Source organism: Oryza glaberrima, chromosome 1 (assembly GCF_000147395.1).
Source record: "Oryza glaberrima chromosome 1, OglaRS2, whole genome shotgun sequence".
NCBI lineage: Eukaryota > Viridiplantae > Streptophyta > Magnoliopsida > Poales > Poaceae > Oryza > Oryza glaberrima.
Genome location: NC_068326.1, coordinates 14,593,508 through 14,611,348, shown reverse-complemented (window position 1 = coordinate 14,611,348; position 17,841 = coordinate 14,593,508). Strand labels below are relative to the sequence as shown.

The following is a 17,841-nucleotide window of genomic DNA, read 5'->3' as shown; positions in this document are numbered from 1 at the left end:
TTATTGTTATTGTTATTATTACCTTGTTCACCCTAGAATAAACAAAACCCCAACTAGTGGATACTCTATTCATGGTACCACTAGTATGAATTTAGGTAGATGCTTCGCTGCTTAATTAGGCAACATCAGGTGGTTTTACAACTCTAGACTTTGGGAATATTCTTATCACATGGACACTATGGAATGGTTGGATTATTGTGGAATTGGATTCACACCTCCCCCTCTATTCAAAATCCTCAAAATGGTTTTAGGCTAGGCTCAGGGTGCATGGTTTTGATAATAGCACCTCGGCCACATAAGGACCGGTCTTTAGGCCTCTGTTGCAAAGCACTACCGTACTTCCACATGTCTAGTGGGTAAGGCTTAGTTTGTGGCTCAGTCTGGTTATAAACAAAACTACACGGATGGAGATGGACGAAGTCGGGGATCGATGGACATCTCTAGGGCAAATGAAGGCTACACGAGCTGCGGCCCGGTAATCGAGATGTCATGGCACAGGGCTGGTGTCCTGCTGCTAGGGGCTCAGTCCTGCCTACCTGTCCCGGAGGTTCCGGCCGTAGGTGGGGTTGGGTCGGTACTCTTGTCTATGGCTAGGATGGGTTGGAAACTATGTCACGTCTTCCGTCCGTATACCATGGTGGTATGTGGGCACGTGGTTACACGTGAGGAAGATGTGTCTTGTGGGTAAAGATGTACACCTCTGATCAGAGTATAACCTATTCGAATAGTCGCGCCCTCGGTTATGGGCAAGCCTAGCAATGTACCCAAGTTAGTGTTTTAATTCTTAAAACCTGCTTAACAACTAAAATGTGGAATGGTTGGCCTGGGTTGGCTTGGGACGAGCTGAGACCCAGGGTCGGGTTGCCAGTTCGGTCTGAATCATCGTAGGCCTTGGGTTAAGGCAGGTTCGTGTGGGTTCACGGCCTTGATTAATAATATTGCATAGCTCTAGGATCGTGTTTACAAAGTAGCTTTAAGCAACTAAGTGACTTTTAATGATGTTTACTGCAAACCCTAACCCCCTATATTATGGCTCCCTTATACTCCCTTGCATTTATTCTGCACTTATGGGTGTGTCTTGTTGAGTACGGTGGTTGTACTCAGTCTTGCTCAATTTTTCCCAAACCCAGAAGAGGAGTTCCTGGAAGATGAAGGCTTTGGTATCTAGTTCGTGCCTGCCGTCAAGCGCCTGTGGTCGTCGCCCTAGTCTTCCGCTGTTTTTCGTTTGTCTTCTTGTGTGCTGGGCCTTCGCCGCCCATGTAATAAATTATCTATTTACGCTTCCGCTTGTTAAACTCTGAATTGTATCAACTTTTGGTGTACCTTGCCTCCTGGGACAAGGAATAATACATGCACGTAAGGAACGCCCGTTGGGTTATTTCCGGTCGTGACACATCATCTGGAGCTTGTTTCACTTCTTCATCCTTAGAAGAACCGGTCCTAGGAACATCAGCAATTACCTTTACTTTGTACTTCTGAACCAGTGTTCCCTTGCGGGACTCCGTGAATGAGCTCAAGAACTGATTCCGTGCTTGCTGCATCATTGTATCAAGGTCTTTTTGCTGCTCAGGTGTCAATTTATCCAGAGTGATAGGCACAATGTTGTCTTCATCAATCTCAGATAGACCCAGCTTCAGGATCTTTTCTTTAACAGAGCTAGGACCAGCCTGGACGGCGATGCTGGCAGTTTCTCGGCCATAGGGAAAACTGCTGTTGTGATTCTGACTTCTGATGGGTCCCACCAGGCGTGCCAAAAGCGTGTTGATGAAAAACACGAGGCCTGGAAGATCTGCTTCACTTCAGTGCAGGTCCAAAACACGCTTTCGGGTATGCTAGCATGCCAGTTGATTTGATCCTGCAATTAACAAGAAATAAAGACAAAGAAACCGTGGTTAAATCCATAAACGATAGCCGATCGGCTAAGTGCCGATGACATGTCGTTTATCTTTGAGCCGATGTCATATATGCATCGATCGGCAGTTATAAATAGATAATAAAGAACTAAATCTACTCGATTGGCTGTAGACATTAACAATATATAATCCTTATGTCGATATATACTTACATCAAGTGATTGGGATAGATCGGTCGCTATGCCGAGACAGTATAAATCACTTAGATTGAAATATATACTAACAACAAGACTATATATGTTCATAGCATAGCCGATCAGATAAATCTAGCATGTATGGCTAATAATCCGATACCACCCTATGTTAAGATATTAAAGCAAGCAGAATATACCAAACAAAAGCCTAATATACTTAAATGCAATAAGATTTTGACATTAAGGGTAGATTTAACATGTCAATAAAGCATATAAAGCAAATATCGTTAAATCAGGTAAGATCGGCTGAAACCCCGATACTACCCTAATCGGCAACCAAGAAGCAGGCTAGAGATTGAGATTCTAATCACGACTCATAAGATCAAACTCAACTGATGCAGCTATAAGTATGAAAAGAAGGACAATATCTAGATAATCAAGCCATTGGAAGTTTCATAGAGTGGTGGATATCATATATAATCTAAGCCAACATCAATATTTAACCTAATCGGCTGCCCTCTATTGATAGATGTTAGCGAGTGTAGGTTAGATAGTGATATTGCCAGAGATTATATAAGATATATGATAACTCGACGAATTACATAAACAAGATTAGAGTATCATAAATATGGAAGCACTAATCCCGAGAACGCAAGCCGTCATAACAAGTTTTACCTCTTGTTGAAGATCGAAACCGATGCAGCTCAACCCGAATGCAAGAACTCGTCGAAATAAAACTAAAGTAAAAAAAGGGTGGCGATGCGCCGAGATTGTATTGAACGTGTGTGTTCCTTTGATTACATAGGGCTCGGGGTCTATTTATACCCGAGAATTATCCAACATGTCCATATCGGACATGACTCTTATCCCTAACAAACTCTAAGATATCATAAGTCTTTGCGGCAGACTTTTGCCCAAACATATCTCTAAGAAATTTACATAAAATATCCTAACTAATAGATACAGTCGCCTTCTCAGGACTCTATCTATGCGTGGCAATCATCTTGAAGCATATCAACTCGACCCGATGTCGTACACCAAGTTGTATTGTCGGAATCGGCTGTATCACCTAACCCAGTCTAACTCGAACTTAGCCGATCCCGATCGTAGCCGATTCGAACTCCAGTCGATTCTTACTCTGTTTCCGCGACCATACTCATCTCTGATTCCGCTTCGATCTAATCTTCTTCTCCGATACTGATATTACCAAATTTGGTCGTTAACATCCAGCCACCCCACCGGATCCACCAACGCGTCGAGCTCGTTCTGCACAAAGATGGTCCCCGAATACTCCTTCCACGGCCGCGCCATGTACGTCTTCGCCTTCTCCAGATCCGGGTGCGGCGCCACAATGCGGTTGTGCAGCCCCGTCCCTCCCGCGACCTGCGCCGTTAATTATGATGTTCACTTGGTTCCCCATCGGCTTTTGCAGCTGGATCAAGCAGTTCTGGAGCACCACCTGCATGCATTTCATTTGCTTTTCTCAATATTTGCTTATTCTTCTTCGTCGTGGTGGTGGTGTTAATTGTTGGATCAAAAGAAAGAGAAGAAGAAGAGTTTAATTATATACTTGCCTGCGAGTTGCAGCATATGAAGTCGATGGTGCCAGACACGGAGCAGTCGCGTTAGAACTGCCGCTGCGCATGCGGGTAGAGCGTGTCCTGGTACGTCTTCACCTTGTCCGTGAACTTCTCCAGGTCCGGGTGCAGCACCACCATCACGTTTGGCTCGAATTCCTCCGGCTCGGCCTCAGGCCGCGGCGCCTCCAGCAGCGGCTGCTTCCCGCCCTCCGACATCCACGTCGGCATGCCGTCCTCGGCGAGCAGCCACTGCCCGATGCTGAGGCTGCCGAGCGTCGACGAGAACTGGTCGACCACGGCGACGATGTCCTCCATGAGCTCCTGCGAGCTGTTGAGCGCGTTGGGCATCTTGGCAGCGGCATCGGTGGTGGTGTTGAGGAAGCCGTCGAGGCAGGTGCCCTGGTAGGTGAGTGCGGCGCTGAGCCACGTGCGGAGGTCGTCGACGGCCTTGTTGAAATTGGTCATATCGAAGCCACCGAGCTTGTCGAAGGACGTGTTGAGGTCGTCTATGGCGTACCCGAGCAGCTCCTTGCAATTCTGCAGCGCTCCCACTATTAAAACCGCTGGTGCCCTTCCCGGCTCCTACTCTACCTCGCCGTCGTCGCCGCCGCCCTCTCTACTGCTGCTAGAAGGGGAAAGGGGAGGAAGAGGAAGAGGAAGAGGAAGGAGAAGGCAAGGAGAGGGAGAGAGAAGAGGGAGGAGGAAGAAGAAAAGGGGAGAGAGGATAACATGTGGGCCCAGATGTCAGTAGGTCCCACAATATTTTTTTTACATATGGGTCCCTTATTTTTTTTATTTTAATGCCACATAAGCGACACATCAATGTCAAGTGAGACGAAGACTAGGTCAACTATGCCACATAGGCGCCACGTCAGCGAAAATCACCTTCAAAACCACCTAGGGAGTCATTTTGCACTGGTTTTAGTAGTTGGGGGAATCGTTTTACCCGGTTTTGTGATTGAGGGATATGATTTAGACTCAATCTATAGTTGAGGAAGTCAAATTATACTTTTTCCTCCCCACTGGCCCACATCATTTTAGCCCAGATACAAGCTAGGGTTGGGCCTCCCAGCGAAGGCCATAAGATGCTGAGTAATCCAGCAACACCACCACACAAGTAATTACCGTATTCCTTGGATTATAACTTCATAAGCAAACTAAAGTTTTGCATGGCGATTATTAAAAAAAAAAAAAAAAGCTTTGCATGACGAGAAAGGTACACATGGGCACTTTCACATATTAACAGGATTTTACCCTAGCCATGCAATATTATCAATGTTGTCCCTCTTCCAAACTCAGCGTGAATGCGTGATGCAACCTTCCAACTGCAAGAAACTCTCTGAAAGAGTCAGCTTCAGTAAGTGAAGGAGACACAGCTTCAGCACCATATAAAAAACGATGTTGCGCTTGTGTAAAGTTAAGCGCCTATGAATTGATCAAGACTTTTTTACACACCAGAGACAACCATAAGTTACACATGATATATGGCAGTAAATTTAAAGGGGCCAGGTGCTTTGCTTCCAGAGATCAACATTATGCCTAACTGGCTAAATGATTCGATCAGCAGCTGGTAGACTTCAGGCACCAGCCAATGACTCGATCAGCAGTTGGTAGCCTTCAGGCACCACGCTCTGGTTCTTTACGCAAGCGGTGAGGGCAGGAACATCTGCTTTTATGTCTAGGAAAGCAGCAACCAGGAGGAGAAGGTGGAAGTCCGAGATCCGCTTAACAAATGGTAGATGCTTAGCACGATCCAGGTGGCTCTTGAGCGCGCTCATTGCTACAGGGTTTCCACGGTTCTCGATAGGAAAGCCGGTTGAAAGTGGACCCTACATACACAAAATAAATATAGGATGTTAACTGATATATCTTTATGGATAGAAGGTATATGCATATAATCGACTAAAATGGTATAAGAGCAAATGACACAAGCTCAGTTGGTGGGGGGTGTGGGTATCTCTTCTCTATTGATTCAATTCCAAGCTCCTCTGCATCTTTCATTTTTAGTTTTAAAAAACAAAAATTAAATGATAGCAGAGTGTTGAATCATTGCCCTGTTCCCTGGGTGGAATTATGCAAGACATGCGAGATGTACAGCCCTTTTAGAAAACAAATCATTTGCTTTTCTTGGAGAGACAATGTTAAAAAGAAGAGTCACCATCATTTTGAAACCTCAACTATCCTGAAATCAGGTGTATTTCGAAACAAAAGGATGGTGGCCATGTTTATAGTCTAAATAGAAAAGGTTCTTGATTAAACAAATTGACAACCCACAATGTAATCACCAAAGCAGTAAATGAAGAGATTGTGCATATGAAGATTGATCTACGCCCCAGAACACAAATCTACCAGAAGTAAAATGCAACGCTACCACATTCACAGTTACATTCACAGTTATCTGATTACGCTAGTTTCTATTATGGACATCAAAAGATGGAAAAATAGTTGATTTCTAGCTGATCCCTTCCACTCTAATCACTGGCCCAGTACATCATGATGAACAAATATAGGTGGCTTGTTTAGGAAAAATACAGATGCAACACTGTAATTTAACTTCCATAATCAAGTGCATGCGAAATTGCCCAACTAATTAATGATGAAACACAACAGTTTCACTGAAGTATGTAGCCAGGTGCATATTGGCTTGATGCATGGACTGTACAGTCCAAATTAAACGTATTTTCGTTTGTCAGCAAACAAGACAGAAGCTTACCCCCAATTTTAAGTGTTTAAAGTTTAATGTATATGATCATCAAATGCCTGATGATAAGTAAAGGTAAGTTAATATAGATGATCTTACATGAAGCTCAAGTTATTCCAATAGTCTAATTATAAATTTCTGTAAGTAAATACAGAAGATAGATTCGGATACAGGTTGTATTGTGACATTCAGTTTGCCACGTTTTCTTTCCACATAGGGAATCAAATACTGGATATAAAGGTAATGAATTATTAGAACTTTTTAAAGATAAAAGGTAAATGTTCAGATGGAGATTCTTATATTCTTTTCAAAGTAGATTCATGGAATATCTGAGAAAAAGAACTGTTAGTGTATTCTAGGTCAGAATATCAGGTTCCCCTTTATTCTCAGGTAAGCTTCAGACTTGTTCTACACACAACTATCTGTGTCAGTGCTAAAGCAGTACATGCCGCATCTTGTTCTATACAAAAAGATCAGAATAGTTATCTTTGATGCACTCTAGCACCATCCAAGGCCTCAGAACACTGCCATAGAATTCTTCCCTAGAAGCACACCAATATAAAAGAAACCTTCTACTCTTAGGACCTATAATTTTTAAAAAAAGAAAAAAAAAACTTTTCACACCTAGCACATCAGATGCATGACATACATGACATCACCCTGGCCTATTCCATATACACAAGAAATGGTTTACACTAAATATACTAGAAGGGCACATACACTTGGTACCTCACTAACTCTCTCTCTCTTTTTTTTGGCCAGGCGAACAATGGTATGCCGGCCAAATTTTATTAAGAACAAAAGAGAAACCAGTACAAGGAAAGCAACAATAGGATCATTGAAGGCACCCAAGCTTGAATTCTTAGAATGCTTAAAATTAGCAACAGGACCCCCAAGCCTAAACATGAACTAGAACAGCTAGAACAAAAGCAAAAGGAAGAAACAAAGTTAGGCAGGGCCTCAGCAACCCTGTTGTTGTTTCCTTGTACTATTATGCCTTCTATTCTTAACTAAAAAGAGGTTGCATCATATAAGAACTAAAAATCACCCATTGATTCTGCTCTTGAAATAAATTAAATGGAATCACATCAAATTCATGATATCAGTTGCATAGATATCAAGAATCGTCATTCACAGATTCATTCTCATCTAGATCAGCTCTATGAACTAGGATGCATCACTGAAATAAGATGCTCTTTTCTAGAGTAAATTTCACAAACACTATAGATATTTTGGCATATCTATCAAAAAACCACAGATCTCATTGCTAAGTTTGCAACAGCTACAACATTTTGGCAACACTTCCTGACAAACACAAGGCTTTGTCCTGTTCCATGCCAAATAACAAAAATGTGTGCTGCATGTCATAGAACAGGGCCTTTGTGTGTCTGCAAGTGGTTTGAACAAGTAGTTAAAAACTTGTAGTTCTATGGAACATAAGAGTAACTATATCTTTACGTTCTTGAAACAGTTACTTAAATCAGTAGGTCTTCAATAAATGTGCCAAAATGCCTGAATTTTTCTACACATACTCCTTTTCTTATATAGTGGTCAATTACTTCTCAAAAGTGGATCTATTATTACTAGAATTATGAATATTTGTGGATGGCTGTTTACTAACAGTCTAACACTGAACAGAACTCATATATCATGCCCTTACACCCAGAGATTCAGTTTTTCAAGACAGTGCAGGAGGCCCTCTACGAAGTTTGAATCAAAAAATTAACAGAAACATAATGACTTTGCAGAAAATAAATATGTCATGAATTAATTGGTTGCATGCAAATAGGCACTCTACTATTTAGTGGATAACACAAAGGCTCTAATTCTTCTCTTGTATTGGGAAATTTTTATTTCTAATTCATGCGGCATATCTACCTTGTTCGCTGACCATTATGTTGTTTCATTGTCAGTTTTACATCAAATTACTAAAACGAGCACCCACTCAGATCACCTGATGATTCAAGGTTTCAAACATGCTGCTACCCAGTCAAGTGTTAATATTGCTATGTTGTAGGAAGCAAACTTATTTAGTAAACTGTAAGTTCATTATACTATGCAACAGAGTAGGAAAGAATAAGAATACCTGATGATCAGAGATCTTGACAGGCACCAGGAAGAAGTCATTGTCCACCTCCATAGTATCCTTTCCCCCAGCCACCACCTCTTTCCGCATCTTGGACAGGCGGGGATCGTCTTTGTCCCCAATCTCCGTCTCCAGCACACCATCCTTGAACAGCTTCACACAAATCTCACTCATCTGGAACGCCTCGAAGTGCACATCACCGGAGCCATCATCCCCCACCTCGAGCTTGACTATGGCGGTGACCCACTCCGGGATCCCGCCCTCCGCCTGCAGCTCGGTGGCCTGAAGCACCTCGCGGTTGGACATGGTGTACTCGCCAGTGTCGCTGGTCTTCCTCCCGACTGCCTGCGTGAACACCAGGCCGACGCGGCGCATCCCGAGGCCGTGGGCGATGGCGTCGACGCGGGCCTCCTCCTGCGCGTCCCGCATGAGCTGGACAACGTCCTCGGTGCCGACCTGCGGCGGCTCGTAGATGAAATCGACGAAGACCTCCTTGGTGTCGGCGTCGACGCGGCCGTAGAGGAAGCCGGCGCGCTTGGTAGCGAAGGCGAGCGACTCGGCGACGTGGAGCTGGAAGGCGTTGGCGGAGTCGCGGTCGAAGGAGGCGGCGGCGCAGAGCGGGGCCTCCTGGCGGGTGACGCGGATCTGGCGCGCGATGAGGTCGTCCATGGTCATCTTCTTGCCGAAGGAACCGGCGGCGGAGAGGGCCTTGGGGGGAGGCGGCTGGGAGGAGCGGGCGTCGGGCGGGTAGGAGAGGTAGACGAAGGAGCCATTGGAGAGGCGGAGGGAGGAGAGCGGGGCGGCCGGGTCGGCGAGCAGGGCGGCGGAGGCGGAGGAGGGGAGGAGGAGCGCCGGGTCGAGGGAGAGGCGCTGGAGCGGGACGGGGACGGTGACGCGCGCCGCGATGAGACGCTGCAGGTCGCCGACGGTGGCGGCGGCCGGGTCCGGCACGGTGATGCGGTCCGTGCCGTCGCGGCTGCGGATGCGGAGGATCATCGCGGCTTGGGTTGGGTTGGGGATCTCGGTACTTGGCTTGCGCGGTGGGGTTTTTGGTTGCGGATTTATAGAGCGGGGGAAGGTGAGTTGGGGGAGATGGAGTGCGACTCGACTGCGGAATCTGTGCGGGAGGAGGAAACGGGACGGCGGCGGAGAGGAGAGGAGAGGGGAGGCGACGAGAGATGGATTCTCGAAGGGTTGGAGGCTTTGGGGCGGTGGTTGCGTCTTCGTTGGCTACGGTAGTTTGGGTACACCTGGCCCGGTGCGGCGGAAAGACGAGCTCTTCCTCTGGTTTTGCTTTGTAAAAATTGGATTCTATTCTATGACCATATGTGATTCTAATGGTGTTTGAATTTTATTTATAAAGATGAAGATAAAAATTAAGTGTCTCACGTAAGATGAGGTGGTAATAACATGTGATTAATTAAGTTTTAATTATTATAAACTTAAAAAATGGACTAATCTGATATTTTAGAACAACTTTCATATAGGAAGTTTTCACACGAAACGTATCGTTTAGCAGTTTAAAAAACGTGCCATGATAATCTAAAATTTTATCGTCCACTAGTAGGAGAAACGAACAGGGCAATCGTCGATCTCGGGAGCTTTTATCGTTTGAGCTGCTACTCCATCAATCCTTTTTAAAGTATGAGAGATTTTGGTTGGACTTCTATAAAGATTCATAATACTATAATGTATCATGTCGAATCAAAATATCTTATATCTTAAGATGAAATGAGTAATACTCCTACTTAGATATGTCCTTTATCGCTAAAGAGAGTAAAAATTGAGCTATCCAAATGCTATCGACCTAACTATAACCTACAGAAAACTTTGAAAAAAAATAATAATACTTTAGAATTAGCAATGACATAAATATAGGCATGCATATGCTGGCCTGCCAGATTCCAACCGACCACCAAAAGGTGATTAGGTGAGTATGGAATTTCACCTCCATCCATGCATATCCTCTTTGTATGCTCTTCCGACCGAGCACAAGGCCGTTGACACCTTATTGACACACATGAACAATACTTTTCCATTATTCTTTCCTTCTTTTCTTTTCAATTTAGTAACAAGCATTCACTTGTGATCTCACTGGACATGTATGCTATGGGCTAACACAAACATGGAGAATTTTCTAGTATAGAGAAATAAAAGAAGCATTAAAATATTAAGCATTAAACGGTTTAAAAGCTTATATCTGAAAACAAACTACAATGAAAAACTAAAATTAACTCTAAATTTATTAATTTTCAAAATGAGTAAAGTGCACGGTCAGTCTCTTCATACGTGTTATACATATTCCGAAATTCTCAAAATGTATTTTGTTCTCAAACTTGTTAAGGTATGTCATTCTAGTCCAAATTACAATAACTCTTCGGATCCTATGTTGCACACAAATGTTAGATTTATTTTCTTTATATTTTGTACTCCCTTTTTCTTCTCTTCTTCCTTCATGTTCGTGTGAAAAAAAAGACAAAATAAGATAAGGACAACACAGAGGGGAAGGAAAAAAAGAAAAAATGGGACTGGAATGTCAGTGTGGCATATCGCTTTAGTGACTATGTGGCATGCCATGTAGGATACTCGAAGGGTCATGGCAATTTAAGACTGAAATGACTCACTTTGATAAGTTTGGAGACCAAAAATGCATTTTGAGAGTTAGAGAACCCAGATGACACAACTGAACAAGTTTAAGAACCAACAACACACTTCACTCTTTTTTTTTAGAACACACTTCACTCTTCCAAAAATTATTTATTTTTAGCACTCGCGTTTATGAGCTAACAATAAGACGGTAGTGTTAATACATTCATTCGAGCTTTTAAATAGTTAGCAGGTTTAAATGATGCTTTATATATATTTCATATAATGATACTACCTCAAAATAATCTACTATTCATATTTTTTATTCTCACCCTTTCTCCCTTCATCTATTTTACTTACAGTAATATATTTTTAACGCATATATGATTGTATCATATCTTATGTCAAAATTTTAGCATTAATATTCGTCCTTAATTTATAAGTAACGCTCCGAGGACTTCTACCACTTGCTTGTAGAGTCAGCCTTTTCCTCCATCACCTTCATCATCCTCGCTAACGGTGAGACCACAAGGAAAAAGAGACATGTTTCTTGTTCGTTTGTAAGTAAGTTTGGAGAGAGTTCTATCATATGTTTATGGTCTTTTAGGATGTTTATGAAGTTAGGCTTGTTTAGAGCCTCTTAATGGCTACTCCTTTTCATGAGGTCTCTTATGAAGCCTCATTTTTCACTAGGCTCTTTTTAGGATGTTTATTGACTTATTTGTTGAGATTATTGGTGACGAAGTCAGTAGCCATTTTAGGTCATGGCTGCCGAATTATTCAATATCATCAGTTTGTTGTTATGTCTATGAATAAAGTCTTGCTGATATTTGTCAATATGATCATGCATATATTAGAGTAGTCAACGTGATGTGCTTGTCTATTTGCAATTCTTACGATGTTATAATATATAGAGTATCTTTGATCTTACGATGTTATAATTATGATGTTATAATGTATAGAGTATCTTTGCATCTCCTATGATGTTCTAATACATGGAGTCTCTTTTGGTCTGTGTTACACATTTTTTATTTGTCTCCAATATTACTCTTAAAACAACATTATATTGCCTTTTTTATATATTTATTACTATACTAGCCAAATGCATGTGCGTTGCAACAGTATTGAAAATAGCAAAATTAAGTCCTGGTTGAAAAAAATATATTTTTAATTGGTTGAAACACAACCTTTCAACTAAAAGAAACAAACAAGAATATCATGCTTAGAAAATTAAAGATCTGCAGTCTACATAGTACAAACAACTCCCCAAAATCCTAATATCATGGGCCACACGTAAGTGATGGTGCTGGTGGTAGAGTCACCACAACCACTACTATCTTTTAATAGTAGTATAGATCATCCATGGAATCCTTGGATAATCAATCGGTTATCCTACTTAAAAAAGGGATAATTTATTTGCATTTCACACAAAAACATTCCGAGAAAATCTTATAAATTCTGCACCATTCGATTGCTTTGAGATTTGTAGAGTACTCTAACTCTAACCCCACCTCTCCCCCCTCCTCACTCCTAAAGTCCTAGTTCCATCAGCATGCCCGTCCATTGCTCGACCTCGCGCTTGGCTAGAAGTCGCCAATGGTGCCGGCGACCCCCTGCCTCGGTGGGCCTTATCCGCCACCCCCTCCTCCTCAAGCTGGCAGCAATTAGATGCCCTCGCCTGTTGTCTTCCTATCTCCAGCAGCGGGAGCCATCGGATCCACCACTACCGGCCTCCTAACTACTCTCCTTGCCTTAAAAAATCCCCCTCGATTTTTTTGTCAAATATTATTTAGCAAATTACGAGAATGCTTCGTCTCGAACGTTCGAATGTGGGATGAAATATTAGATGCATCATCGAGTGAGTCCCACCACCGAACCAATCTCCTACCTTTTCCTCTCCACTATCAAACTTATACCCGTTCCCCTCTCTCGCATCTCACTCTCTTCCTCTCCACCTTTCGCTCCCTGGCTCTCAGTTGCTTCGCTGAGATGCAATAGCAGGAGGCCGGCTTTCCAACCTCCACGACCACCATTGGTGCCTTATCACTACCGTATCCCGTCGAATCCAACCACGCTAAGCTCCGGGCGTTAGATCTGGGCTGGATCTAGGGAAAGGGGCGCACTAGTCATGAAGGGAGGAGCTTGGCCTCATCTTCGTCGCCAACGGCAATAGGGATGATGGCATATGCAACATGGATCAAGCTTCAGCGCAAGAAGGCAATGGGCAATCTTTATGGCATTGGTAAGTAGAGTTGTCAAGGGATGGCATCCCGGGCGTCAACACGTTGGCCTACTACTAGAGAGGAGGAAGAAATAGATCTAGCCTACTGTTTGTTTTCAATTTTTGATGTTTCAGCTCAACGTATTAGATGTTTCACTAGTTAGGTAAAAAATGTTGCAGTGATTTTTTGTGGTATTCTTTTTGCCGAAATCATTCGGATCTACTGATGTTTCAGTGGTCCATAACCGATGTGTCATATGTTGTACCAAAATGTTTCAAGTGTAAGTTGATTGTGTTTAATCGTTTAGATTGTTGATGTTCAAAAGTTGAGACATTTTTGTTCGAGGAATGAAACCTTTTTTTTCTAAAATGATGAAACATGCGGAACACTTTGCAACAATATGACGCAACACCGTCCGACATTTTACGTCTGACGGAGATGGAGTGCGACTCGACTGCAGAATTTGTGCAGGAGGAGGAAAACGGGGACGGCGGCAGAGAGGAGAGGGGAGGCGACAAGAGTTGGATTCTCGAAGGGTTGGGGGGCTTTGGCCTTTGGGGCAGTGGTTGCGTCTTTGTTGGCTACGGTAGTTTGGGTACACCTGGCCCGGTGGGGTGGAAACGTGAGCTCTTCCTCTGGTTTTGCTTTGGAAAATTGGATTCTATTCTATGACCATCTGTGATTCTAAATCGTCGATCTCGGGAGCTTTTATCGTTTGAGCTGCTACTCCATCAATCCTTTCAAAAGTACGAGAGATTTTGGTTGGATTTCTACGAAGACTTATAGTACTACAATGTATCATATCCAATCAAAATATCTAATATTTTAAGATGAAATGAGTAAAAATTGAGCTATCCGAATGCTATTGACCTAACTATAACCTACGAAAACTTTGAAAAAAATTAATAATAATTCGGAATTAGCAATGACATAAATATAGGCATGCATATGCCTGCCTGCAGGATTCGAACTGACCACCAAAAGGTGATTAGGTGAGGATGGAATTTCACCTCCATCCATGCATATCCCCTTTGTATGCTCTTCCGACCGAGCACAAAGCCGTTGACACCTTATTGATACACATGAACAATACTTTTCCATTATTCTTTTCTCCTTTTCTTTTCAATTTAGTAACAAGCATTCACTTGTGATCTCACTGGACATGTATGCTATGGGCTAACACAAACATGGAGAATTTTCTAGTATAGAGAAATAAAAGAAGCAAATAAAAATAATTTCTATGTAAAATATTAAGCATTAAACAGTTTAAAAGCTAATATCTGAAAACAAACTACAATGAAAAACTAAAATTAACTCTAAATTTATTAATTTTCAAAATGAGTAAAGTGCACGGTCAATCTCTAAACTTGTCCATATGTGTTATACATATTTCGAAATTCTCAAAATGTATTTTGTTCTCAAACTTGTTAAGGTATGTCATTCTAGTCCAAATTACTATAACCCTTCAGATCCTATGTTGCACACAAATGTTAGATTTATTTTCTTTATATTTTGTACTCCCTTTTTCTTCTCTTATTCCTTCATGTTCTTGTGAAAAAAAAAAAGACAAAATAAGAGAAGGACAACACAGAGGGAAAGAAAAAGAAAGAAAAATTGGGATCGGAATGTCAGTGTAGCATATCGCTTTAGTGACTATGTGGCATGCCATGTAGGATCCTCGAGGGGTCATGGCAATTTAAGACTGAAATGACTCACTTCGATAAGTTTGGATACCAAAAATGCATTTTAAGAGTTTGAGAACCCAGATGACACAAGCGAACAAGTTTAAGAACCAACAACACACTTCACTCTTTTTTTAGAACGGGCTTCACTCTTCCAAAAATTATTTATTTTTAGCACTCGCGTTTATGAGCTAACAATAAGACGGTAGTGTTAATACGTTCGTTCGAGCTTTTAAATAGTTAGCAGGTTTAAATGATTGCTTTATATATATTTCATATAATGATACTACCTCAAAATAATCTACTATTCTTTTTTTTTATTCTCACCCTTTCTCCCTGTTAGAATAAATGGGCTAGGCCCAATTTATTTTTATTAAAATCTCAAGGGGCCATAATAAATCCTATCTTCCTATATAGTTTATACCCACTAAGAAGCATTTACTCCTATAAAGCAAGACATGCAAGAAGCCACATCATCAACAATTTTAAGCTATTAGATCATATTAGTACAAAGATAATAACCATTGGATCAAGAAACTACTTATTCATCCAATTCAATCATTTATTAGTTATTGCGCATGGAAATAATATTCATATATTATATATTATACTAACAATGACGCTTGGAAAAATAAGGCATGAATTGTATTGTAGTAATAACACAAGGCATATATAAATCCACATTATCATATATTTTGTATATACATAGAGTTACACCTAACCATTTAAAACTACAATTTTGTTTGACAATAAAACTACAAAACCCGTGGCAAAGACGCGGGGTGCCAACTAGTGTTAAAGATAATAATACCACCTTGGAGATTAAAAGTGGAGTATCTCAACTTAAAGAGGGAGTTATTGAAGGCTCCCTATTGACCGGTTGAGGTGGGGGTCGGATAGCCACGCGCGCGCGCGACAAGCCAGGCGTGGGCGTGGCGTGGCGGGCGAGCGCTGCCGCTCGGCTCTCTCTCTCTCTCCCTCCCTCTCTCTCTCTCCTTTTGCAACGGCTGAGAATTCAATTCGCGAGATTACCTTTGTGATGGGCGGGCGAATCAATTCTGATTGATCGCATCATTACTGCGGCAACGGATGCGAATCCTCTCTCTCCCTGCGCTATTAGGACGAGACAGCGACCCAATTCACGAGATTACCTCTGTGATGGGCGGGCGAATCAATTCTGATTGATCGCATCATTACTGTGGCAACGGATGCGAATCCTCTCTCTCCCTGCGCTATTAGGACGAGACAGCGACACACGAACAGGCTCTCCACGAATTCTCTCCATTGCTGGTTCATCCTCTGTGCTGAGAATTCAATTCACGAGATTACCTCTGTGATGGGCGGGGGAATCAATTCTGATTGATCGCATCGTTACTGCGGCAACGGATGCGAATCCTCTCTCTCCCTGCGCTATTAGGACGAGACAGCGACACACGAATAGGCTCTCCACGAATTCTCTCCATTGCTGGTTCATCCTCTGTGCCTATGTTGCTTTTGTTCTTCCCCGGTTCTAATCGCTTGCACGCACAAGTGATTGGGACGATCAGGGCCTCCGGAACCACACCCTTGCCTGAGATCTGCATGGGTAGGCGGGTGATCAGGTTTTTGGGGAGTGCTTCCGCACGACTGCTCTTGCTACTTCCTCTGCTCGTCGTCGTCGTCGCTATGGCTTCTACTGGAGGTGCACCCGGAGCAGGAGGCGGTGCTTCGATCGACAACACCAACGGAGGCAATTCTGCCTCACAATCCAACGGAGGGATATTCACTAGATCGCTTATTTCTGTTACCATTTGTTTTTCCTTTCCTAAAACTATTAGTTGCAATGCTATTGCGTTATATTGTCAGTGTTGATGCTTATTTTACTTTAAGCATGCTCATGGTTATGTTTAGCTTCATCACTAGATCGCTTCACATTGTGTATGTCATGTTTATTGTCTTAATATTTTGGATTAAAATATACCGATTTATGACCATATTTCCAACACTCCCTTCATCTATTTTACTTACAGTAATAAATTTTTAACGCATCTATGATTGTATCATATCTTATGTCAAAATTTTAGCATTCATGTTTGTCCTTAATTTATAAGTAACGCTCCGAGAACTTTTGCCACTTGCTTATAGAGTCAGCCTTTTCCTCCATCACCTTCATCATCCTCACTAAAGGTGAGGCCACAAGGAAAAAGGGACATGTTTCTTGTTCGTTTGTAAGTAAGTTTGGAGAGAGTTCTATCATATGTTTATGGTCTTTTAGGATGTTTATGAAGTTAGGCTTGTTTAGAGCCTCTTAATGGCTACTCCTTTTCATGAGGTCTCTTATGAAGCCTCATTTTTCACTAGGCTCTTTTTAGGATGTTTATTGACTTATTTGTTGAGATTATTGGTGATGAAGTCAGTGGCCATTTTAGGTCATGGCTGCCGAATTATTCAATATCATTAGTTTGTTGTTATGTCTATGAATTAAGTCTTGCTGATATTCAAAGATTGCCCATTGCCTTCTTGCGCTGAAGATTGATCCATGTTGCAAATGCCATCATCCCTGTTGCCGCTGGCGACGAAGATGAGGCCGAGCTCCTCCCTTCATGACTAGTGCACCCCTTTCCCTAGATCCGGCCCAGATCTGACGCCTGGAGCTTAGTGTGGTTGGATTCGACGGGATACGGTAGCGATAAGGCACCAATGGTGGTCGTGGAGGTTGGAAAGCTGGCCTCCTACTATTGCATCACAACGAAGCAACGGAGAGCCAGGGAGCGAAAGGTGGAGAGGAAGAGAGTGAGATGCAAGAGAGGGGAATGGGGATAAGTTTGATAGTGGAGAGGAAAAGGTGGGATATTGGTTCGGTGGTGGGACCCACTCGATGATGCACCTAATATTTCATCCCACATCGAACGTTCGAGACGAAGCATTCTCGTAATTTGCTAAATAATATTTGACAAA

At 42.4% G+C, this 17,841-nt stretch overlaps 2 protein-coding genes across 2 annotated transcripts; both read right to left on the bottom strand.

Annotated features, from left to right (window-relative positions):
* Positions 1-2,808: 2,808 nt before the first annotated feature.
* Positions 2,809-4,290, bottom strand: LOC127760168 (pectinesterase/pectinesterase inhibitor-like). The gene is made up of 2 exons (XM_052284387.1): positions 3,622-4,290; positions 2,809-3,506 (listed from the first exon to the last, which is right to left on the bottom strand). The coding sequence occupies exon 1, from the start codon at positions 4,090-4,092 to the stop codon at positions 3,673-3,675; it is 420 nt and encodes a 139-aa protein (XP_052140347.1). The 5' UTR covers positions 4,093-4,290; the 3' UTR covers positions 2,809-3,506; positions 3,622-3,672.
* Positions 4,291-5,044: 754 nt separating this feature from the next.
* LOC127756965 (NPL4-like protein) lies at positions 5,045-9,668 on the bottom strand. The gene is made up of 2 exons (XM_052282360.1): positions 8,415-9,668; positions 5,045-5,456 (listed from the first exon to the last, which is right to left on the bottom strand). Exons 1-2 carry the CDS (start codon positions 9,408-9,410, stop codon positions 5,205-5,207), a joined length of 1,248 nt encoding a protein of 415 aa, XP_052138320.1. The 5' UTR covers positions 9,411-9,668; the 3' UTR covers positions 5,045-5,204.
* Between the last annotated feature and the right edge of the window lie 8,173 nt (positions 9,669-17,841).